Here is a 21,589-nt window from a genome sequence, read left to right on the forward strand (position 1 = left end):
AATACAAAGACTCAAATCCGAGAGAAAACTTTCGTATTTACATATTTTACTTGGATTTATAAATATTATATAAATTTCTAAATCAATCAAAATATATAAACTAATAACACCTCCGGAATAAATCAGTGATAAAGGTTGACAGAGGAAGAATTAAAAAAAACTGTGAGATAGAGGAGAAAAAGTTACGACAGGGGAGAGAGAAGGACAAGAGAAGAAACACAACAAGGTTAAATCTGACCTTTGGATTAAAGGATATCAACGGTTAATATGGTGATCCGCGTACTTATGTATTAGTGGTTCATATTTTCAGTCCCTTTATTTGTTTATTAACCAAAAAAACATTTCTTTTGTTTGTGTTTTGTTATTTTGTTTTGTTTTGTCAATTGTGTTTTGTTATTTATTTATTTTAACATTTTAGTTTCTATGACATTTCTTTCTTTGCTATAACACACTTGTATAAAGTTTTTCTTTTAAAAATTAAAATTTAGATTTCAGGTTTTTATTAAATGGAGATATGGTTAATGTTTGGAGTTAGGGTTTAGGGTATGGAGTTTGATTGAAGATTTAAGGTTTTATGTTTGTAAGTTATAACTTACGATTAAAAAATTAAATTTTAAGTTTAATTTTAATATTATATGTTATGGTGTGAAAAAATAGAGTTTTAATTAGAGAAAATGACACAAAGAACACTAAACCAAGTTTTCCTCCCCAAACTAGCACTCAGGATCAGAAGTCACAAAAATAGGTTTCATTAAAGGGGTAATTTACCCTTATGCCCTCTTCTTTAACTAATTTAAAAAAAAAATTTGAAATCAATTGTCGCCGTCCTCGTTTCATCGCTTCTTCTTCTCCTCATCGCTGTCTTTCGTCGTCGTCGTCTCTCCGTCGTTGTCGTCGTCGTCTCTCCGTCGTCGTCTCTCCGTCGTTGTCGTCATCGTCTCTCCGTCGTCGTCGTCGTCTTCGCCTCTCCGTTGATCCGTCGTCGTCGTCTCTCCGTTTATTTATCGTCGTCGTTGTCGTTTCTCAATTGATCTGTCGTTTCTACGTCTATTCATCTCATTCTCTCTCTCGTGTGTCTGATTTGATTAAGGTTTGAATCATTTCATTTTGTTATACATTATCTAGGTTTTGTTATATATTATTCATTTGTTGATGAATTGAAGTTGATTTTGTAGAACAATGGAAGTTTTGTGCATCTGTGGACAATGGATCTCAAAAGAATCTCTCCAGTGGGAGTTTCTTGTTGATTTGAAGAGGAATGCATCAATCATTTCCATAGAAGAAGATCTACTGTATGAAGATTTGATGAAGATTGTCTCTGAAGATTTTAGTGTTAAAGAGGAAGAAATCAGTTTGAGTTATGGTTTTTCATTGGATATGAAATGTATTATTGAAAGTTTCCCCCCACTCTCGATAGGTAATACTCGTCAGCTCAGAACTTTCATTTCCAAGACTAGAGCATTTGATGGAACCTGTCGTTTGTGTGTTAAGGTTTGTATGATTTTTTTCTTACTTAGACTTTTCAGGATATGCTTCATAACCAAGTATTATGCCTTACAGAACTACTTGACTTTTGCAGGTTAGTACTGATCCAGCTAGCTGTAACACTCAAGCTTCTGATACATTTGCTTCTACTGTTCCATTGAATGCCAATCCAGCGATTCTTTCTACTGTGCAGAGTGAAAAACAGGTACATTGTCCTTAATTCTCTTTTTCTGTTTGTGTTTGCATGATATGCTTCATAATCAAGTATTATGCCTTACAGAACTACTTGACTTTTGCAGAGTCTTCTATATGAAGGTGTTTCTACAGTTCCTCTGAATGCTCTTCCTGATTCAGCTAGCTGTAACACTCAAGCTTCTGATACATTTGCTTCTACTGTTCCATTGAATGCTAATCCAGTGATTCTTTCTACTGTGCAGAGTGAAAAACAGGTACATTGTCCCTAATTTCCTTTTTCTGTTTGTGTTTGCATGATATGCTTCATAATCAAGTATTATGCCTTACAAAACTACTTGACTTTTGCAGAGTCTTCTATATGAAGGTGTTTCTACAGTTCCTCTGAATGCTCTTCCGGATTTTAGCCCTGTCCATATTGGACTTTCACCAACCACGAGAGGAGCTGGCGATATTAAGGTGAATAGCTATTTTAAGACAAAGAGAGAGTTGATGTTGAGGATGAAGAAATGGGCTTTAGAGTGGAAGTTTGAGTACAAGACTGTCTCTTCTAACAAGTCAAGAGTGCTTTTGAGTTGTGTTGATGAAAATTGCACGTGGAGGATGCGTGCTATCAAGCTACCTGTTTCAGATTTTTTCGTTGTTAAAAAGTATGTTCATGAGCATACATGCGATACAACACACAGGAAAGCCAACCACAGACAAGCATCTGCAAAGTTGTTGGGTTCTTTGATTTCCAGCAATTATGGAGAAAAAAAGGAAGGTCTCAAACCGAAACAGATCATTGAACAGGTCAGGATGCTGCATGGTGTTCACATCAATTACAAACAAGCTTGGAGAGTGAGAGAAGAAGCTCAGATTTTGGTTAGAGGGACTCCTGAAGACAGCTATTACAATTTGTCTAGGTGGTTGTATAAAATCACAGAAACAAACCCTGGTTCCTTGACTTATCAACATGTTGATGCTGCAGGAAAGTTCAAGTATGCATTTGTGGCTTTTGGTCCATCGATAAGGGGATTCTCATTGATGAGGAGAGTTATTGCAGTAGATGGTACATTTCTGAAGGGAAAATTCAATGGGACTTTATTGGCAGCTTGTGCTCAAGATGGGAATTATCATCTATATCCTCTCGCCTTTGCAGTGGTTGACGCAGAAAACGGCGCCTCTTGGAAATGGTTCTTTAGAGGTTTGAGCCAGAAGATCCCGGACGCTTCGGATCTTGTTTTTGTATCAGACAGGGCTAACTCCATTTCTTCAGCGTTGGAGGATGTATATCCCTTATCTCACCATGGAATTTGCAGGATCCATCTGCTCCGCAACATCACTCCTACATATGCGAAGACTGGGTTGCTACCTCTGGTGGAAAGCGCTGCTGATGCCTATACGTGTCACGAGTTCTGGTTAATCTTCAAGGACATAAAGGATAAATGTCCTGAATTGGCTAAGTATCTGGAAGAGTCTGATTTTAGGAAGTGGGCACGAAGCTATGCGCCTGCGAACAGGTATAATATCATGACTACCAACATTGCAGAGTCTCTCAATTCTATGTTGAAGATGCCTCGTGAGTTGCCCATTATCTCTCTCCTTGAAACTATCAGATTGACGATGACCACTTGGTTTTTTGAGCGACGCGAAGCGGCTGCGAAACATAAGCACCTGGTTACTCCAAAAGTTGTGCAGAAATTGGTATCTAGGTTAGGGGCCGCAATGTTGTTGAATGTGTATCAAGTTGATCGAAGCGAGTTTGAGGTGAAGAATGAAACAATGAAGTTTGTTGTTGACTTGGAGAAGCGGCATTGCACATGTAATGTTTTCGACATTGACAAGATCCCCTGCATCCATGCCATCGCTGCTGCTAAGCATATCAAGAGAGATGAAAACCGTTTTGTTGATGCTTCTCACTTGACAGAAACGTGGGCTAAAGCTTATGCTGAAAGCATACATCCTGGTGGAGAGTTGTCAACGTCCACCTATCCAGAGAATATTGATGAACTGTCTTGCCCACCTCCAGCTACCAAAAAGAAAAGTGGACGCCCTCCTACAAAGAGAAAGAGATCCGTTGGCGAGTTTGGGGTTCCTAGATCTAAATCTCAGTCCCACAAGTGCAGCAGATGTGGCACAGGAGGGCACAACAAGATCACATGCCAGAGGCCTATAGGATGAAGTTCTACATTTTTATCGATTATTATTTGGATGTTGGCTATTTGATGGTTACATGATATGCACAAGCCAATATACATTTTTTCTTTTGGAACCCTATCCTGAATAAGTATGATTTCTTCCAACTTTTGTAATATACAACATTATCTTTTGATCTCATTTCAATTCTTAGTTTAAACTTCTTTGCTAGAAAAAAACACAGTAATATTCAACTATTCTGGAATCCCATCCAGAAATACCGAGTTCCTTTCCAAGGTTTATAATACAACATTTTCTGTTAAGAATAATTATGTGGAAAAGTGTAACAGATGATTCTCCTCGGTTTAGCGGCTAAAACACCTATCTGTCGAAATTGTAACGCTTGACTCGACCCGGGTTCGATTCCCCTACTAATCAGAGTTTTTAAAAAAAATTTAAGTTGAATAAAAATAAAAGAAATATATTACTTTACTTACAACATGTAATGACTGAAATTAACTTGGCCTAGTGGCTACTACACCTTAATTCCCTCTTTCCTCCTAGTCATCTTCAGGTTCGAATCCTATGAGATGTGTATATATTTTTTTTTCCTCCAAAATTTGCAAATCACATTATCAAATTTTCCAAATGTGTAGATATTAATCTTAGTTTTGATCTCATTTCATTTTTTTCTAGTTTAAGAAAGAAGCACATTAATATTCATGTATATTATTCATGCATACTCTGGAAGCCCATCCTGAACTATCAAAGATCTTTCCAATGTATTATACTATTAATTGTATGGCTAAATTCAATTATGTGGAAGCAACTAACAGATGATTCTCCTCAGCCTAGCGGCTAAACCACGAAACCTATGATACCGAAACATTTGTTCGACCCGGGTTTGACTCTCCTACGAGTAATGGTTGATTTTTTTTTGTTCAAACATATATCTCAGGAATCGAAGAGTCTCTTCCAAACGACATCATGTAACTCAATAACCGAAGAGTTTCTTTTCGTCAAGATTGGCTGTTATATGATTGGTTATTTCAGTAACGGAAGAGTTTATTTTAACTGACTTCAATAATCGAAGAGTTCCTTTTAGTTCTATAAATATAAGGGACGATATCAGACCTTTTATTCACTCACTTCATTTCGTCTGATTTATCCTTTTGCAATACAAGTTAGTTTTCGATTTTTCTCATTTTCCATTCAATTCATGAACTTTTTTCTATTTCTATTTTATCATAACATCTTAGTTTCGATTTTGTTGCAGGACAAAGTTTCAATGGAAGGAAGTTCAAAGAAGATGATGAAGCGTCCCATAGAGGAGGTTTACGGATGTGATGCCGCCGAAGGTTTCAATAAGGGGAAGAAGGAAACTGTGGTACATTACAGGGCTCTTCTTCGTTTGTCCAACGAATACAGGCTATCTGAGAATGATTGGAATCTGGCATCCAGCAAAGCAAATTCAATTGCTGTCCAAATCGAGTTGCTTGAAGATATTATCAAAGCTGATGGAAAATTTGATTTAACTGCTGAGTTGGAGAAACTCAAAGAAGAGCACTCGGAAGCGGAAGGAATGCTTGCTGATGTGAAGGTCAAAGTCCCTGATTGGGATAAACTTGGCGAAAGTTGGCTGTGTCATGAGTAATTTCATGTTATCATCTTCTCTTTTTATGTTTTTAAGGACCACATTATGTTTGATTTTCAGTTTTTATTTTAAATGAATAAGTACTTTTGTTTCTCTTGTGTTGTTTCTTCAATTAACAACCTAAATAAAAAACTTGTTCAATGTTTTTCACTATTTTGTAATGGTTTGGCCTAGTGTTCTTGTAACTTGGTTATCTGATTTGCTTATTTGTTTTTGGAAAGCCATCCTGAATACATAAAATGATATCCAGATTATATAAATCTATCGTCTGTGAATAAATAAGTTCACATTTACTCTGTTATCGAATATCCACCGTAGCCTAGTGGCAAGCCCTTCTACTCTTAGTGTACCCTTATCACACAATAAGCCGTGTTCGATCCCCGTTGTGTATACTCACATTTTTTTCTGTTTTTAATTAAATATTCAAAAGTTATTTTCGTTTTATTATAGCTTTTGGCAAGTATAACACCCTTGGTACAACGGCTGCACACTTTGATTCATCTTTCGAGAGTTCACGAGTTCAATCAACATCAGATCACATTCTTTTTCATTTTTTTTTGTAAACTTTAAAGGAATTTGTTTTTGGAAACCTATCCTGAATACCTAAAATGATATCCAGATTATATAAATCTATCGTCTGTGAATAAATAAGTTCACATTTACTCTGTTATCGAATATCCACCATAGCCTAGTGGCAAGCCCTTCTACTCTTAGTGTACCCTTATCACACAATAAGCCGTGTTCGATCCCCGTTGTGTATACTCACACTTTTTTCTGTTTTTAATTAAATATTCAAAAGTTATTTTCGTTTTATTATAGCTTTTGGCAAGTATAACACCCTTGGCACAGCGGCTGCACACTTTGATTCATCTTTCGAGAGTTCACGAGTTCAATCAACATCGGATCACATTCTTTTTCATTTTTTTTGTAAACTTTAAAGGAATTTGCTAGGCTTTGGTGCATTTTGCTTTCTCACTCTTTTTCTGGAAACTCATCCTAAAAGTACCATAAGCATTTGACAATTCATCAATACATCCTAAAAATTTTTCAATAACAATCTAAATGAAAAAAACGTTAGGGATAATTCATTACAAACTTAAACTTAAACGTTAGGGATAATTAATATCAAAGTAGAAAAACAGAGTAGAAAACAGAACAAATATGACATTTTCACTTCCTTTGACCTTCCTGGAAATCTTTATCCATAAACTGGTCGAAGATCTCACAACATAGCTTGCTTCGTAAGTCCATCGCAGTTTCATCATTTATATTAGCCATGCTCTTCAATCCCAGTGACCTGCATTCCAGCATCTTCACAACAAAAATACCACAGTTGTATGGAAATTTTGTCTTTGGAAGCCCTTCTGCAAACTTAACTTCAAATGGACTGATATCTTCGAAATTAACCTCTTCACCAAGAAGTTCCATCTTTATGGCACTAATCAACACTGTCATAAATACCCAAAATTATACAATAAATCAATCACCAACAGACAACAAAATGAATATGTAAAAATGCATCACAAGCACAAGCAGCAAGTGACAAACTTTTATTTTCTAAATTAGCTAAAATTCTTTTTTCAGGATACGCATACTTTCACAATCCTATCCATTATCAATGTAACAATATAAATTAAACTGATTTTTCTACACTGAATGATAAAATTAATAAATCACAAAGAGTTTTTACCTGCCAGTTCTTGGATTTGATTAAGAGCACGTTTGATATTTGCTTTTGGAAGACCACAATGGAAGAGTGTGATTGTGTTGTCCATCAATTGTATCTCCACCCCAATATAGTGATAGCTCAACTTATCTTCAATGACACCATATATAACATCAACATCTTCCAGCCATACCTTCTTTGGATGTATTAAACCTTTCACAAGTTCGCCTACACAGCCCTCCAATAACGTTTGTTTTTTCTTATGTGGCTTCCTGACAGATTCATAAGCGTACCCAACCACTTCTAAGAATTTGACTGGTACAAAGCATGCTGCTGGAAGATTGTTGTTGCGGAACCAAGCACCTTGCTCAACCCTCTTACAATTTAGCATTTCAAATGCAACATTTATGTGCTGCCAATGTAACAATATAGTTAGAAACTTCATATAGAACTGCTATAACATGGACATCTAGCATAGCTCAACTCAACCTCTTCCTAAACATATGACACAATCAAATAGAAGACAGAACAGAGTGTTGATTACCTCTTTGTTGAGATTGTTTTCTGCATCGTCCATTTTTTGAAAGAACTCTTTTTCAATTTCTTTTCCATTGATATAAAACGGTCTGTAGTTGATAAAATTAACTAGTATCAATCGAAACTTTTACAAAATAAATTAGGAATATTTATGCGAGGACAAAAAGTTGCTTACACACGATATATGCCCCGTAGATCCATCCAGTGTGCAAGCCTTGAAAACCGAGGAAATTCAGGTGTCACAAATGGATCAATTGGAAGGATTACCTCAGGTGTTACAGGTATAGGAGGGTTTCTAGGTCGTATTGGCCTCTTCTCTTCTCGCTGTAGAAAAGGAAGCAAATCTACTGGCTGAGCATTTGCTTTCTTCTTCTTACCAACATCAGGCTTCCCCTTTAATTAAAAATAAAGACAAAAATTCAGGATCGTTTTTATCTTTATACTTGAATGCCTTCCTAATATGAAGTAAAAATATTTTTTATACCTTTTTTGCATGATCGTCTTGACTTGGTTTCACACTCTTACCCTGCTTTACTTCCATCTGTGAAACAAAACCGATATATCAAACTATTGACCTGAACTTCAATTCAAGTGGATCTTATTCATTTTTATTACCTCTTTTGCCATTTTCCCAACACCATCTTCTGATGGACCAGCTGCTTCATTTTTCTTACAAGCGACAGCCTTCGCCTTCCCCTTTTTGAATGACAAAAATTCAGATACATTTATATCTTAATTCCTAGTATGATGTATAAATATTTCATACCTTTTTATCACCATCTCCTTCACTTGGATTCACACTCTGCGTCTGCTCTTCTTCCATCTGAAAATCAATACCGAGATATTAAACAAATGACATTATTTTTCAATTCAAGTGATCCAAGGCATTTGTTTTACCTTTTTGTCATCTCCCAAACACCATCTACCCATTTTCTTGGTTTTCGCATCTCAGAATGGTGGAAGTAAATTTGTTCTTTAGAATTGTTCAAAGAGACAAAACACGAGCCATCAAACAAAATGACTTTAACTTTTCCAGCGCACCAGGCACCATTGTCGAACGCCTCCACGTCCTGCATTAGCTCATAACTTTTCTTCGCTCCAGATCTCTCAGGTGGTGGTTGAGGACGTATTCTGTCAATTGATACACGTGTCTCAACACTCCTTTTCCTCTTCTTTTCGTCCAGAGACGGGACGGAGTACTCAACTTTCACCATCTCAACCCCATCAACCAAATATGTTGCCAACACATTTCCTGGATACCATTTATGACAAGTATTGTCATCTTGTGATGAAATCTCCACATTTGCTCCGATCTCAAAGGGATTTTGAACTCTGCTTTCTACATCCTGTGATGGTTTAGATTCAAGGATATCCAGTCATTTTGATAGTTGCTGTATATTTATTAAAGGTTTTAATGAAAGTAATACCTTATTTTGCTCTGTTAAAAGATTTCTGCGAGCTCGGGTATTTGGCTGTGTGTCGGAAATGTTTGGTGAAATGATCTCATTCATAAGCTCGTGAGTCTCCTGAATTCAGGAATGGTTGAATGAACACGTACAAGGGCTTCCAAAAATTACTTGAAAAGTCCAATTTTTTAAAGAAGGTACCTGCTGCGTCTGAATTGGAGTAAGGACTGGAGTCTCAATATTCTGTTGAGCTATTGGAGAACCAGGTGTCTCTTTCGTGATCTCATTCATAGGCTCTCGTGTATCCTGAAGTCAGGAATGGGATTATGAACACGTACAAGAACTTCCAAAAATTAATTTAAGTACAACCAAATTCATAATTTTATAAATACCAACAGTTTTCAAAATTATACTTGCCTCATTGTTAAGTTGTTCATCTGCTTGATCTGCATTGGCTTCACCTTGTCTGGAAGCCGTCTCATGAAATGGAGTTGTGTCAGTCTGTGCAAGTACAACAAAAATTAGGAAGGCAATCCTAAATATGTATAACATCTTCCAAAATTACTTGACAACTCAAAAAAAAAACTGAATCAAGAACTAGATAAACATTAATTTTAATTTCCGAAAAAAAGTTACCTCATTGTTTGGAGTTTCATATGAAGTAACTCTTTGTAGTTTCTCTAGTTTTGTCACACGTTCTTTAATCTGTTTCCTGTCTTTTTCAATCAAACACAAACGATCGTTCATGATCCTTAAATTATCTCCCACCATCTCGCTGATTCTGTTGATCTTTGATTCCAAAGACTCCTCCTGATACGAAGAAGAAGCTTGACTCATCCCTCCATTCCCAAACAGTAAAGATGCTCTTCTTATTTGTTCATTAGCACCGTATAGGTCTACTGACATGTTTCGCCAATCTCTAATTTTAAACTTATAACCTCTCTTGGATAAATCGGCCATGTCATCCAGATCTTTATTAGCTTCGTCTTCCATGCAAACATCAGCTTCTGGATCATTAGAAATAGGAGGTAGGATGCATGTGACCTTAAGCTGAAACCATAAAAATAATTAGCTTTTAAATGGAGAATCATAAGGCAAAACAGAAACAAGAAAAAAATAATGTAAAAACTTACATGATCTTTGATTTCAATTAGGAGAACATCTATCAGCTGTGGAGAAGCTATTTGAAGGTACTTCTCACACAAAAATATTGGGGTAGACGGTTGAACGCTCAGAATAGGAACAACTTGACTGAATGCATACTGTAGCAAAGGTACTGACTCAAGTATCCATATAAGAAATGCCATAGGGAATCCTTGCAAATCATAATTGTTTTTGTCGAGGCTTTTGTCGACAGCTCTCTGAAGTGATTTTAACAGCAAATTATAAGCTGTTCTCCCCCATGGGTATGTCATCAAGACATCCATATCCTGCGCTATTTTCACATAATCCAAAGTAAAAGTTGTGCCACCGTCGAGAAGGCTCTTCTGTAGTAGTATGCTCTCAATCAGGAGGAGCATTGCAAGGCAGAATCTCTCATCAGAAGCATCTTCTCTTGTGTTTCTGAGCTGCTTCTCCACGTCCTTTACTGTATGAGTACGCCCTTTTAGGAAGTCCCACTTAAATTTCTCGGTTTCCTCTCGTGGTTCTCTTGCTTCACCACTACATTTCAAACCAGTCACCATGTGGAATTCTCTTATAGAGAACCTCATTGGCTGAGCACCAAAATGGAACCATGCTTCGTGTCTCTTCACTGTCTTGATGCTTTTGGTGAGAACTGCGTGCACTATCTTAGCTGATAATTTCAAAGACCTCTCTCCAAGCTTGATCACCGGTCCCAAAAACGTCCCTCTTATTCTGTTGAACTCATCATTTCCTAGAATTTCCTTAACAGTTTTGATATAAGCAACTATCGAGTGTTGGTTTATCGATATCGTCTTCTCTGGCTCTGATCCAATCGGATACCTCAGCTCAGGCAGTGCTAGTCTTAATGGTAATGGATCTCCCATCTTGTTTCTATCCTGCGTAAACAAGAAAAATTTATTTGTCTAAATTAATTAAAATCCAATTTTCAGGAAGGGTTTCCTGAAACAATACAAATCCTTCCTGAAGTCTATACACATGCTTTCACATGAACTAGAATTCTACCAATCATATTAGGTTAAAACGAGCAAGTCTATACACAAGCAAAAACCAGGAGACCAATCTCTCAGAAAGAAAACACACATAAGGTTGAATCTGCAACATACCTTAAAGAGATAGAGCTCTAGAAATGGTTTTTCTCGGAGAATAGAGAGAGCTCGCGTAAAAGATCGAGAGAGAGAGAGTTCTGGAGATGGGTTTTCGTCGGAGATCGAGAGATATGGAGATGAGAGAGAGATTCGAGAGGCGGAGACGAGTGAGATTCGAGAAGTTTGAAACGGCGAGAGTGTTGAGACGGCAAGAGTTTTGTCTTTTTTCAATCGAAATGTATTGTTTTGGAAACCTATCCTATATTAATTGGTTTAAGTATGCTTATGTAATATTCTTTAACAGATGATTCTCCTCAGACCAGCGGTTAAACCAAGGCATTTCATAACTCAAAAGTCTCTCTATCCCCGGGTTCGATATGTGGTGGATTCAAAATCAATTTTAATTTTTTTTTGTGTTACAGTTTGGAGTTAAATAAAATTAAATGTAATCCATTAACAGATGATTCTTCTTGGCCTAGTGGCTAAACTCCCACACTATCCAAATACGCAAACTCTCTCCCTCTGGGTTCGATCCTTTGTGGTTCTAAATTTTTGTTGTCTGTAAACATCACAATTTTAAGCTTACCATATACATGTCCAATCCTTAGTATATAATCTCATTTCATTCTTTTTTACATTTGAAACACTTAACTTTTTTTCTGGAAACCCATCCAGAAACATTATTTTAACCTTCCAAGATATATGATACCCAAAAAAAATACTTGATATCCTTCCAATCTTTCTTATGTAACCAGACGCCAACAACATAACAAAATAAACAGTCATAACTAAAACCGAGTCTTAACTAAAACAAAAAATGTTTTCATGCATCATTCTCATTTCCCAAAGCTCTCATCCACAAATTGGTTGAAGATCTCACAAGACAAGGTTCTCCTTAGCTCCAATGCATTGTCATCATTAATCTTTGTCATGTCTCCTATCTTCAATGACTGGCACTCCAGAATCTTGACAAGAAATATCCCACAGTTGAAAGGATGTTTTGTCTTGGGTAAACCTTGTGCCTGCTCAATCTCAAATGGAATCATCTTCACTTTATCTACCTCATCACCAGAAGATTCCACCAGCAGATTAGAAATCAACACTGTCATATTTAAAAATCAATATCAAGATAGAATCAGTTGAATATTTCAAACCAAGAAACAGTTGAATACATCAAATACAAATTGTTTATACATACCTGCCAACTTTTTCACTTGAGGAATATCAATGCTGTTGCTTTCCTTTTGAAAACAATCATATACTGTGATTCTTTTCTTCTTCAAATGAATTTCCATCCCAATCCAGACATTGCTTTTTTTTCCAAGAGTAATCCCATACACAACATCAACATCTTCTCCCCATGTCTTCTCTGGATATACCTTCCCTCTCACAGTATCTTTAAATAAATCGTTGAAAATCTTTTTTCCTTTGACCTTTTCTTTCTTGTAAGCCAAATCATCAGAGAGCAAGCAATGCAAGAACTCCATAGGTAGGAAGCACGCCTTTGGAATCTTGTAGTTGTGGAACCAAGCAGCATTCTCATTTCTTCTGCAATTTAGCATTGCAAAGGCTCCATCAATGTGCTGCAAAAAAAAGGCAAACATTATCTAATTTGTTACTATATAATTCCTGAAACTAAACAAATCCTTCCTGAATTTTTTTTTTAAAAAAAAGCTCAAGGCAAGAACATATGTAAACAAATTACCTCTTTCTTAAGGTCCTTTTTTGCATTTTCCATGCTTTGAAAGAAAGATTTCCTTATCTTATTATCATTGATTGATAGGGACCTGCAGTCGATTAAAGATTCAAAGGAATTACCAAACCTCTTATACATAAATATAAGAATATATAGACAAGGACAGAAACATGCTTACGTTTCATGCATGCCGGGCTTTAATGTCATCCAATTTTGAAGCCTTGAAAGCTTATGTTCCGCAGGAGTTGAAAACGGATCAACTGCAGGTATAATCTCAGGTATTACAGTTAAAGCCGGATTTCTGTCAGACTTGAATGGAGTTTTTGTGTCTCTAGATCGTTTAGGCACCCTCTCGCTCCTTCTTAGGAAAACATTATCCATTCCTGAATTTTGTGATGAGGCAGCAGCTTTCCTTTTCTTATCAGGCTTCACCTTTAATCAAACAATAGACACCAAGCAAAATATTATCAAATTTGTTGCAATCGGAATTTCTGGAAACCATTCCTGAAACTAAAATGTATGTATATCAAACAATTCACGTGAAGTATAATTCTAGTTATGATTTACCTTATCTGCCATCTTCCAGACTCCATCTTTCCATTCTCTATGAATTCGCAAATCTGAATGTTTGAATAGAATAGTTTCCATAGAAGTATAGAGACACACCGAGTATGTGTTATCACCAAGTACCATGCTAATTTGTCCGCTGCTCCAGCCATTGTTGTAAAAGGCTTCTACCTTATCCATCATCTCAAAGGATTTTTGGTCACTAGTTGGTGTTGCAGGACGTATTTTGTCAGCCGTGATAGTATCCTGAAGTTTCTGAAGTCTATGTTGGTCTGTGAAGAGTGTCGTGTACTCAACTGTCAGCTCCTCTAGTCCTTCACACAGTTTAAGATCAACAACCTTTCCTGGATACCATATTTCGTCATCAGTAGACAAAATCTCAACCTCTGCGCCTATTTGAAAGTGAGCTAGAAGCCTGCTTACTTCAACCTATTAAAAATGAAGATTCAGTAACATCAGCGGTTTTAAATTGTTAGAATAATAATTAAAGATCAAATATACTCGATGCATACCTCGTTTGTTTCTGAAAAATCTATAGCACTTGTCTGAAGATGCTCTGTTTGCTGAGTAATAGGCGGCATCTTCGAAACATCTGTGGAAACTAGCTCAGTAGTAGGTTCTGTAGTATCCTTGAGATTTTCTTCTGCTTGATTCTGCTCTGATGGTGTCTCATCGGATTGATCTCCCTCACTTGTCTGAAGGTGCTGTGTTTGCGGAGTAAGAGGCTGTGTCTTCGAAACATCTGTGGAAACTAGCTCAGTAGTAGGTTCTGTAGTATCCTTGAGATATTCTTCTGCTTGATTCTTTCTGCTTGATTGTGTATGCTCTCCTTCACTTGTAGAAAAATATTGGGTCGCAGTTTCTGTCTCACTCTATAAGACAAAAGTAAATGGTAAGAGTTAGTTGAATAGAAAAATATTACATAAACATTTTAAATATTTCTTCTTACCAAAGCATTCTTATTTTCTTCAATAACTAGTGCAATTAGTGAAGACAATGGAGAGGAAGGTGTGTGATGCACAGCATGTGTATCCTCCTGTAATAACAGTAAAATAAAAGAGGTAGTTATGAAGAAGTTTCTACAATTTAAAATTCAAGTTGTACTTATGAAAGACATTTCTATGCTTACCTTTTTATTGTTTGCTGAAATGATCTCAGTCAATGGCTGTGTAGCCTCATACGTTTCCTCTGTTACCGTCTGCAAAAAAAAACAAAAAAAAGTCAGGTAGGGGATCAAAAACACGTACAAAAGCTTTCAAACATTACTTGAAATCTCCAAGATTTTTTGAACATTTACCTGCTGTTTCTGAATTGGAGTAAAAACTTGAGCCTCAATACTCTTTGGAGATATTGGAGAAGAAGGTGTCTCATTCATTTCCAGTGTTTCTTTTTGCAAAACTTGAGTCTGAGCAGCAGGTGACTCAATCACAATCTGCAAAAAATATCAGGAAAGGCCATCATGAATACATTCAATTATAATTTCTAGAGTAAATATTACCTCATCATCTGGTTTTCCTTCTTCTTGATTAGTTTTGGGTGGCGTTTCATCAGTAGAGGTTTGTGTTTCCCTCTGCCAAAAATTAGAAAGGTCTATATATGTAAATCACCCAAAACTAATTGTAAACTCCAACTGTCATTGAGCATATACCTCTTTTGTCAGATTAGGAGTAAAAACTTGAGTATCAAGGGCAGGCGTGTCATCCGATGGCTCTCTCTCAATCTGTAAAAATTATCACGAAGTCAATCCAGAGTACGTTCTAAAGCTTCCAAACATTAACTTAAAAATCCAAGATTTTTTTTTGACCATGTACCTGCTGAGTCTGACTTGGAGTATAAACGGGAGTTTCAATACTCTTTGGAGCTATTGGAGAAGAAGGTGTCTCATTCATTTCCACTGTTTCTTTCTGCAAAACTTGACTCTGAGTAGCAGGTGACTCACTTGTTAATTTCTCTCTCACAATCTGCAAAAAAATATCAGGAATGGCCATCATGAATACATTCAACTATAATTTCTAGAATAAATATTACCTCATCATCTGGTTTTCCATCTTGATTAGGATTGGATGGCCTCTCATCGGTAGACGTTTCTGTTTCTTTCTGTCAAAAATCAGAAAAGCCTTTATATGTAAAAAAAAATCACCCAAAACTAATTTGTAAACTCCAACTGTGAAAACAATATCATTGAGCATATACCTCTTTTGTCAGATTAGGAGAGAATACTTGAGTATCAAGGGCAGGAGTGTCATCATCTGATTCATTCATTGTCTGCTCCAAAAATCAAGAACGCATTCAAGAATATGTATAAAAGCTTCCAAATATTACTTCAAAACTCAACAATATTTTATTGGTTACATACCTCATGTGTCAAATTAGGCTGTTGAGACATTGGAGATAAAGGCGTCTCACTCGATGGTTGCGTGTAATCCTGCAAAAATCAGGAAGGCATTCAGGATTTTGTACAAGAATTTCCAAATATTTTCTTAAAAATTTTTGAGCATATACCTCATTTTGTTGAGACTTTGGAGATGCAGCTGATTCAATCATTGTCTCCTGCAAAAATCAGGAATGCATTCAAGAAGTACAAAAGCTTTCCAAATATTACTTCAAAACTCAACAATATTTATTGGTTACATACCTCATGTGTCAAATTAGGCTGTTGAGACATTGGAGATAAAGGTGTCTCACTCGATGGTTGCGTGTGAGACATTGGAGATAAAGGTGTCCCACTGGATCGCTGTTTGTCAAATATTAGGAAGGCATTCAAGAATATGTACAAGATCTTCCAAAAAATACTTGAAAATGCAAATGTAAAAGAAGATGTTTTGAGAATTTACCTTTTGTGTCACGTTAGTGGGAAAAACATTGTTGTTTCCTTCCAACTCTGACACACGAGCTCTAAGATGTATGTTTTCTTCTTCCAGTAATGACATTCGATCCTTCATGCTCTTCAGATTCTCCTCCATTACCGTGATGATCCTGTTCACTTTTTCATTTACTGAATCCTCATCAATCGGAGTAGAAGCTTGGCCAGTCTCCTTATTTGCCATCATTTGAATAAGAGCATCCAATGTGTCAAATGTGTCTACACACCTATTTTCCCAGTCATCGGCTGTAATCTTGTACCCTTTCTTTGTTACATCTTTCACTGTTTCCAGCTCGTCACTATATTTGTCTTCAATGGAGATATCATCTTCTGGATCATGAGGAATAGAAGGTAGTATGCAATGGACCTTCAGCTGAGAGTATTTAAAAAAAGACCAATGAGAAACATATTAAAAAGAAGAAGCCAAATAAACTGAGAAACATATACTTGGAAAAGCTTACCTTTGTATCAGCTTCAACCTGTAAAACCCTATCAAGTGATGGATTCTCTACCTCAGTGTATTTTTCACACAAGTAAGTCGGCCCAGGAACCTCAACTGTTGGTACACACTTACTGAACTTATTCCTTAGCAAAGGAATCGACTCTAGTATCCAAAGAAGGAATACTAGAGGATAACCTTGCAACTCAAATTTGGATTTATTCTCCAAATGATTCGCGACAGCGTTTTGAATTGACTTCAGGAGCACAATGTAAGCCTCTTTTCCCCATGGATATGTCATATCCTGTGCATTTTTCGCATATTCCAAAGGAAAACTCCCTCCTTTGCTCTTCCGCAATAATATGCTCTCTACCAGGATGATCATTGCGAGGCATACTCTCTCCTCAGAAGCATCTTCTCTTGTGTTTCTGAGCTGGTCCACCACGTCACTTAACTTATGACTACGCCCCTTTAGCAATTCCCAATTAAATCTCTCGGTTTTCCTTCGTGGTCCTTCTAATGTACCACTACATTTCAAGCCTGTCATCATATGAAATTCTCTTATAGAGAACCTCATTGGCTGTGCACCGAAATGGAACCAGGCTTCATTCTCCTTGACAGAAACGATGCTTCTAGTGAGAATGGCGTAGACTATCTTTGCTGATAACTTCAATCCTCTCTCACTGAGCTTCATTATAGGTCCCAGAAATGATCCTCGGACTCTTATCATCTCATCTGGTTTTAGGATGCTTTTGACAATAGAGATATACTCTGAGCCGGAATATTGGTAGATTGCTGACTTTTCCTTTGGCTGTGAACCAATAGGATACTTCAGCTCTGGCAGTGCTAGTTTTAGAGGTACTGAATCTCCCATCTTGTTTCTATCCTGCGTAGACAAGAAAAAAAAATCCAATTTTCAGGAAGAGTTTCCTGAAACAATACAAATCCTTCCTGAAGTCTATACACATGCTTTCACATGAACTAGAATTCTACCAATCATATTACGTTAAAACGAGCAAGTCTATACACAAGCAAAAACCAGGAGACCAATCTCTCAGAAAGAAAACACACATAAGGTTGAATCTGCAACATACCTCAAAGAGATGAATTACACTCCAACAACTTTGTGTTCCCACAATTCAAAAGTCTTTCATTTGCTTCGCTGGTTAATAAGAAAGAGTAACAAACAAATCAAAATCAAAACGCAAGCTTCCCAAATTTTAATTCAAAAACCCTAATTTTAAAAAGTTACATAGTGATTTGTGTCCGATTTTGAGAGTAGAGAGTGTGACGCTGATGATTAGATAGCCGGAGAAGATGATTAGCGAGCCGGAGAAGATGATTAGCGAGCCGGAGAAGATGATTAGCGAGCCGAAGAAGATGACTAGCGAGCCGGAGAAGATGATTCCCGAGCCGGAGACGATGATTCCCGAGTCTGAGAAGATGATTCCCGAGCCGGAGACGACGATTCCCGAGTCGGAGACGACAGTGCCGGTGAGGGTATGAAGATTCCCGAGAGGAGACGACACGATTCACGATCGAAAGAAATGAAATTTTTTTTTATTCTTATAACAAAGGGTATAAGGGTAAATTACCCCTTTAATGAAACCTATTTTTGTGACTTTCTCCTTCTAGTGCTATTTTTGAGACATAAACTTCAAAAGGTGCTATTATTGACAATTGCCCTTTTAATTATTTATTTATTTATTCTGTAACACAAATTGGAGTTTTAATTATGTTTTGAGTTTAGGGGTTAAAAACATACTTGGTGTTTTGGAGTTCAATTTTATAATTAAGATTTAAACAATAAAATATAAATTTATAAAGTTATAACTTTTAAAAGTTTGATAATTACAAATGTTCATTTGAAATCTATTATAAGTGTTGGATGTTGAAATTTAGGGCATGTTTAGGGTTATCTTAGGATTTTATGACTTTTAAAAGTTTGATAATTACAAATGTTCATTTCTAATTTATTATCAGTATTAGATTTTCTTTTTATCATATTACTTGTTGTGTTATCTTAGGATTTTATGATAAAATTTTCACAATTTAGGATTTAGGGCATGTTTAGGGTATAGAATTTGAAGAAAAAAAATTGTTTTTTTTTTCAAATTTATTATTGCTGAAGTGTTAATTGTCACATAATTTGCAGTGCAAAATGTAAATCAAAATGAAGGATTCCATTTTCTGTACTCTGGCACTCGCAACCCTTGAAGCTTCGTCACTCATCAGGCTCTACACCATTCCAACCGAATCAATACCTAGCAGCCTTTAAGATGGGCTCAGTCATCTGCAACAGATATAAAACTTAAACTCAGTAATAAGAGCTACGATCAGATTCAGAGAAAGACAAATAAGATCTCACCACAAGATATCAAACTGCAGTTTCAATACAGTCCAGTCACAGCAAAAGGCAATTCAGACACAAGACAAGCTCCTCAGTCTTGTGTATGAGAATGCACTCTCGAAGAAAGAAGAAATAAACATGCATACCTGATAATTAAGAGAAACATAAGCTTTAAAATTGGTTCAGACATGAGCTTTAAAATTGTTCTAAACCAAAGGAACGAACTCTGGCCATCATCAACGAACCGAACAGCTTTACGCTCCCTAACATAAAAAATCAGCATAAGCTAATGCTTACATGATACTAAAACTGTCTCTTACAAAAGATATTCATACAAAACATAACTCATTTTCTCGGGCAAGATATATACGATCCCAAACGTCCATAGAAACAGAGACGAACACAATGAAAAGCAATGCCAAAATGCTTCGGCCTTTTGAGATGATACGCTGGATTCATATATCTCCATAGCCCAGAACCAGTTATCGATCTACCTATTGCAAACAAATCCAATTTCCCCTCAGATACAAACATCATAAGCCTGAGACTGTGTTCATGCTTAGAGGGTCAACACTCAATTTTTTAAGCCATCTTCAACACAAGAGCCAAAAGAAAAGAGTCTTACCTCAGAGGCAACAGGTTACCTGAAGTTAAACTTCACAACGATTTCCTTAATCTCATCGTCAAACTCAGGTTGCTCTGGAAACAAAGATCAGAAATCACAAACCCTAGAAAATCTCCTTGGAATCAGAAGCACCAGAAATGTCTGCTTCTTCTACAAAAGAAACAGAGTAGCTAAAAGAAATTGTGAGACCAAATCTAAGGAAAGCCTCAAAGGAACAAGCTTTAGCTTATAAACATACAAGAGACGTTACCAGGCTTGCAGAAAGGCAGCCGATGTTACCGTCACTGAAACTCCGGCAGAATCTCCGTCGTGGCTCCGTCTCCTCCTCCGCTAATACTTTTCAATCTCTAGATTTAGTTTCGCTGATTCGATTTCAGTAAATCGATTAAAGGGAAACTTAGAGAAAGAGATGACCCATAATAGAAGAAGATGGAGGATGAAGAAGCTCGATTGAAGTAATGGAGACAAGTTTTTTTTTTTTTTTTGTTCACGAACGGAGAAGAAGATAAAATAGAGGACTGAGGTTTTTTCTTCTTCTGAAGAAAAAAAAACGAAAAGAACTAGAGAAAAAAAAATAGTTATACTAAAACAAAATATTTTGGTGGCAAAAGTTATTTTTTTCACTAAGGCTTCGAATGGTAACATCCGTCCCGCACCGCACCGCACTTAACAGTAACAAAAATCTCTACATATACTATATATCTATACGTTTTTATAACTGTCAAAACCGCACCGCAGTTAGACCGCTTGTCCCGCACCGCTCAATCCGCTGTTACCATTCGGAGCCTAAGTATTTGGCACCAATGAATGTCACAAGTATAAAAATTGGATTTTTATCTTCCCGCTTCGTAAAAGCCCCGCAAAATACTAGGTAGCGTTGATTTAATGCTATAATAGAGTTAGACATTCAAACTAGCCGTTTTTAGTAGCAGTTTGTGAATTAGTGCTACCGTGATGTGCTACCAATATTTATATTTCTTGTAGTGAGGTTACGAGGGATTAGCCCAAAATATAGAATTGCTAGGTTGTGTTATTCATCAATAGGATGTTCTTACTGCTTGTGTTCTAGAGTCGCGAACTAGAACCCTGATTTTAGAATCACTAGGCATAAGTGATAGCTTGGTCTTTTCTATGAATATATCCTCATTGAACTTGGATTGCTAGAAACAAGTGATAACTGATCTAGGAACCCTAGTAAGTACTTTATCAACCCGCGCGCAAAGTTTGCTAGAAGCTTGTCAATCGATATTCTAATAGAATAATCAATCGGCGTCATGAAAGGTGTATCGATCGATATTCCTCTAAAATCATCGATCGACTCTTTCTGATTGATCGACAAACGATTGTTGAGATCATTAGATCTAGTCAATAGACGAATCTAGAAAGCGAATGCTGATTGATTTTGTGGGAACCAAAATTTGCAATGTTGATTTTTGTTGAATTAGTGTTGGGGTCAAAAACAGACAAGACGAAGTTAACATCCAAATATCCCTAAAAATCGGCATGAACGCATTTACGAAAAGTAATCCTCGTAAAGAAAAAATTTTAAGTTTCCGCGAATACACATGAAGATCGGAAAAATAAAACATCTCCATTTTTTCACTTAAGACGGCTTAAGGGTAGAAAGAGAAAAGCTAAAACCGACCTTGGAGGAGTATATAAGGAGTCGTAGGCGAGAGGCACAAATAGAGAACTTTTTCAGAGCAAACTTAGCACTTAGAGCAATTTTAGGCAACTTTTCGTTATTGTTATTCGAGCTG

At 36.6% G+C, this 21,589-nt stretch overlaps 6 protein-coding genes and 1 long non-coding RNA gene across 10 annotated transcripts; 1 reads left to right on the forward strand and 6 right to left on the reverse strand.

Annotated features, from left to right (window-relative positions):
• Nucleotides 1–1,179: 1,179 nt before the first annotated feature.
• LOC106426477 lies at nucleotides 1,180–3,840 on the forward strand. The gene is made up of 4 exons (XM_048781581.1): nucleotides 1,180–1,363; nucleotides 1,659–1,690; nucleotides 1,785–1,934; nucleotides 2,029–3,840. The coding sequence occupies exons 1-4, from the start codon at nucleotides 1,180–1,182 to the stop codon at nucleotides 3,838–3,840; spliced, it is 2,178 nt and encodes a 725-aa protein (XP_048637538.1).
• A 1,819-nt stretch (nucleotides 3,841–5,659) lies between these two features.
• LOC106382266 lies at nucleotides 5,660–8,475 on the reverse strand. Its single transcript, XM_048734834.1, has 7 exons — nucleotides 8,419–8,475; nucleotides 8,268–8,348; nucleotides 8,137–8,193; nucleotides 7,828–8,045; nucleotides 7,660–7,741; nucleotides 7,140–7,527; nucleotides 5,660–6,897 (listed from the first exon to the last, which is right to left on the reverse strand). The coding sequence occupies exons 1-7, from the start codon at nucleotides 8,473–8,475 to the stop codon at nucleotides 6,620–6,622; spliced, it is 1,161 nt and encodes a 386-aa protein (XP_048590791.1). The 3' UTR covers nucleotides 5,660–6,619.
• Nucleotides 8,476–8,545: 70 nt separating this feature from the next.
• On the reverse strand, nucleotides 8,546–9,363 carry LOC125575768 (protein AGENET DOMAIN (AGD)-CONTAINING P1-like). The gene is made up of 3 exons (XM_048734835.1): nucleotides 9,260–9,363; nucleotides 9,080–9,178; nucleotides 8,546–8,998 (listed from the first exon to the last, which is right to left on the reverse strand). Exons 1-3 carry the CDS (start codon nucleotides 9,347–9,349, stop codon nucleotides 8,546–8,548), a joined length of 642 nt encoding a protein of 213 aa, XP_048590792.1. The 5' UTR covers nucleotides 9,350–9,363.
• Nucleotides 9,364–9,554: 191 nt separating this feature from the next.
• On the reverse strand, nucleotides 9,555–11,067 carry LOC125609953. The gene is made up of 3 exons (XM_048781582.1): nucleotides 10,192–11,067; nucleotides 9,695–10,108; nucleotides 9,555–9,593 (listed from the first exon to the last, which is right to left on the reverse strand). Exons 1-3 carry the CDS (start codon nucleotides 11,065–11,067, stop codon nucleotides 9,555–9,557), a joined length of 1,329 nt encoding a protein of 442 aa, XP_048637539.1.
• LOC106362840 lies at nucleotides 9,920–15,814 on the reverse strand. Its single transcript, XM_022717419.2, has 11 exons — nucleotides 15,746–15,814; nucleotides 15,581–15,649; nucleotides 14,850–14,984; nucleotides 14,682–14,750; nucleotides 14,502–14,588; nucleotides 14,065–14,424; nucleotides 13,553–13,981; nucleotides 13,164–13,417; nucleotides 12,995–13,076; nucleotides 12,488–12,872; nucleotides 9,920–12,391 (listed from the first exon to the last, which is right to left on the reverse strand). The coding sequence occupies exons 1-11, from the start codon at nucleotides 15,812–15,814 to the stop codon at nucleotides 12,126–12,128; spliced, it is 2,205 nt and encodes a 734-aa protein (XP_022573140.2). The 3' UTR covers nucleotides 9,920–12,125.
• Nucleotides 14,980–17,569, reverse strand: LOC106377604. The gene is made up of 7 exons (XM_048734833.1): nucleotides 16,877–17,569; nucleotides 16,387–16,788; nucleotides 16,188–16,286; nucleotides 16,055–16,102; nucleotides 15,364–15,977; nucleotides 15,201–15,272; nucleotides 14,980–15,122 (listed from the first exon to the last, which is right to left on the reverse strand). Exons 1-5 carry the CDS (start codon nucleotides 17,546–17,548, stop codon nucleotides 15,894–15,896), a joined length of 1,305 nt encoding a protein of 434 aa, XP_048590790.1. The 5' UTR covers nucleotides 17,549–17,569; the 3' UTR covers nucleotides 14,980–15,122; nucleotides 15,201–15,272; nucleotides 15,364–15,893.
• A 1,375-nt stretch (nucleotides 17,570–18,944) lies between these two features.
• Nucleotides 18,945–20,358, reverse strand: LOC125575769. Of its 4 annotated transcripts, none has more exons than XR_007314352.1 (4): nucleotides 20,080–20,355; nucleotides 19,830–19,979; nucleotides 19,223–19,698; nucleotides 18,945–19,147 (listed from the first exon to the last, which is right to left on the reverse strand). It is a non-coding gene; the product is annotated as an uncharacterized LOC125575769 (long non-coding RNA). The 4 variants fall into 4 exon arrangements; XR_007314355.1 differs by having other exon boundaries at nucleotides 19,849–19,979; nucleotides 20,080–20,354; XR_007314354.1 differs by having other exon boundaries at nucleotides 19,223–19,999; nucleotides 20,080–20,358.
• Nucleotides 20,359–21,589: the final 1,231 nt, after the last annotated feature.

Source organism: Brassica napus, chromosome A6 (assembly GCF_020379485.1).
Source record: "Brassica napus cultivar Da-Ae chromosome A6, Da-Ae, whole genome shotgun sequence".
In the NCBI taxonomy this organism is placed as follows: Eukaryota; Viridiplantae; Streptophyta; class Magnoliopsida; order Brassicales; family Brassicaceae; genus Brassica; species Brassica napus.

Excerpts from the sequence above, each read along its gene's own strand:
- LOC106426477 (XM_048781581.1), top strand. The coding sequence starts at position 1,180 with ATGGAAGTTTTGTGCATCTGTGGACAATGGATCTCAAAAGAATCTCTC. Across the intron at positions 1,364-1,658 it reads AGAAATCAGTTTGAGTTATG|CGATTCTTTCTACTGTGCAG; the intron begins GTTTTTCATTGG and ends ATGCCAATCCAG. Across the intron at positions 1,691-1,784 it reads CTGTGCAGAGTGAAAAACAG|AGTCTTCTATATGAAGGTGT; the intron begins GTACATTGTCCT and ends TGACTTTTGCAG.
- LOC106382266 (XM_048734834.1), bottom strand. The coding sequence starts at position 8,475 with ATGGAAGAAGAGCAGACGCAGAGTGTGAATCCAAGTGAAGGAGATGGT. Across the intron at positions 8,194-8,267 it reads TTGGGAAAATGGCAAAAGAG|ATGGAAGTAAAGCAGGGTAA; the intron begins GTAATAAAAATG and ends TTTGTTTCACAG. Across the intron at positions 7,528-7,659 it reads AAAACAATCTCAACAAAGAG|CACATAAATGTTGCATTTGA; the intron begins GTAATCAACACT and ends TTACATTGGCAG.
- LOC125575768 (XM_048734835.1), bottom strand. The coding sequence starts at position 9,349 with ATGAATGAGATCACGAAAGAGACACCTGGTTCTCCAATAGCTCAACAG. Across the intron at positions 9,179-9,259 it reads CTCCAATTCAGACGCAGCAG|GAGACTCACGAGCTTATGAA; the intron begins GTACCTTCTTTA and ends TCCTGAATTCAG. Across the intron at positions 8,999-9,079 it reads TTTTAACAGAGCAAAATAAG|GATGTAGAAAGCAGAGTTCA; the intron begins GTATTACTTTCA and ends AAACCATCACAG.
- LOC125609953 (XM_048781582.1), bottom strand. The coding sequence starts at position 11,067 with ATGGGAGATCCATTACCATTAAGACTAGCACTGCCTGAGCTGAGGTAT. Across the intron at positions 10,109-10,191 it reads TAATTGAAATCAAAGATCAT|CTTAAGGTCACATGCATCCT; the intron begins GTAAGTTTTTAC and ends TTATGGTTTCAG. Across the intron at positions 9,594-9,694 it reads ATGAAACTCCAAACAATGAG|GATTGCCTTCCTAATTTTTG; the intron begins GTAACTTTTTTT and ends ATACATATTTAG.
- LOC106362840 (XM_022717419.2), bottom strand. The coding sequence starts at position 15,814 with ATGAATGAATCAGATGATGACACTCCTGCCCTTGATACTCAAGTATTC. Across the intron at positions 14,985-15,580 it reads ATGGAAAACCAGATGATGAG|ATTGTGATTGAGTCACCTGC; the intron begins GTAATATTTATT and ends TATTTTTTGCAG. Across the intron at positions 14,425-14,501 it reads AAGAAAATAAGAATGCTTTG|AGTGAGACAGAAACTGCGAC; the intron begins GTAAGAAGAAAT and ends TTTGTCTTATAG.
- LOC106377604 (XM_048734833.1), bottom strand. The coding sequence starts at position 17,548 with ATGAAGCTCAGTGAGAGAGGATTGAAGTTATCAGCAAAGATAGTCTAC. Across the intron at positions 16,103-16,187 it reads AGCCTAATTTGACACATGAG|GAGACAATGATTGAATCAGC; the intron begins GTATGTAACCAA and ends TGATTTTTGCAG. Across the intron at positions 15,978-16,054 it reads CAAAGTCTCAACAAAATGAG|GATTACACGCAACCATCGAG; the intron begins GTATATGCTCAA and ends TGATTTTTGCAG.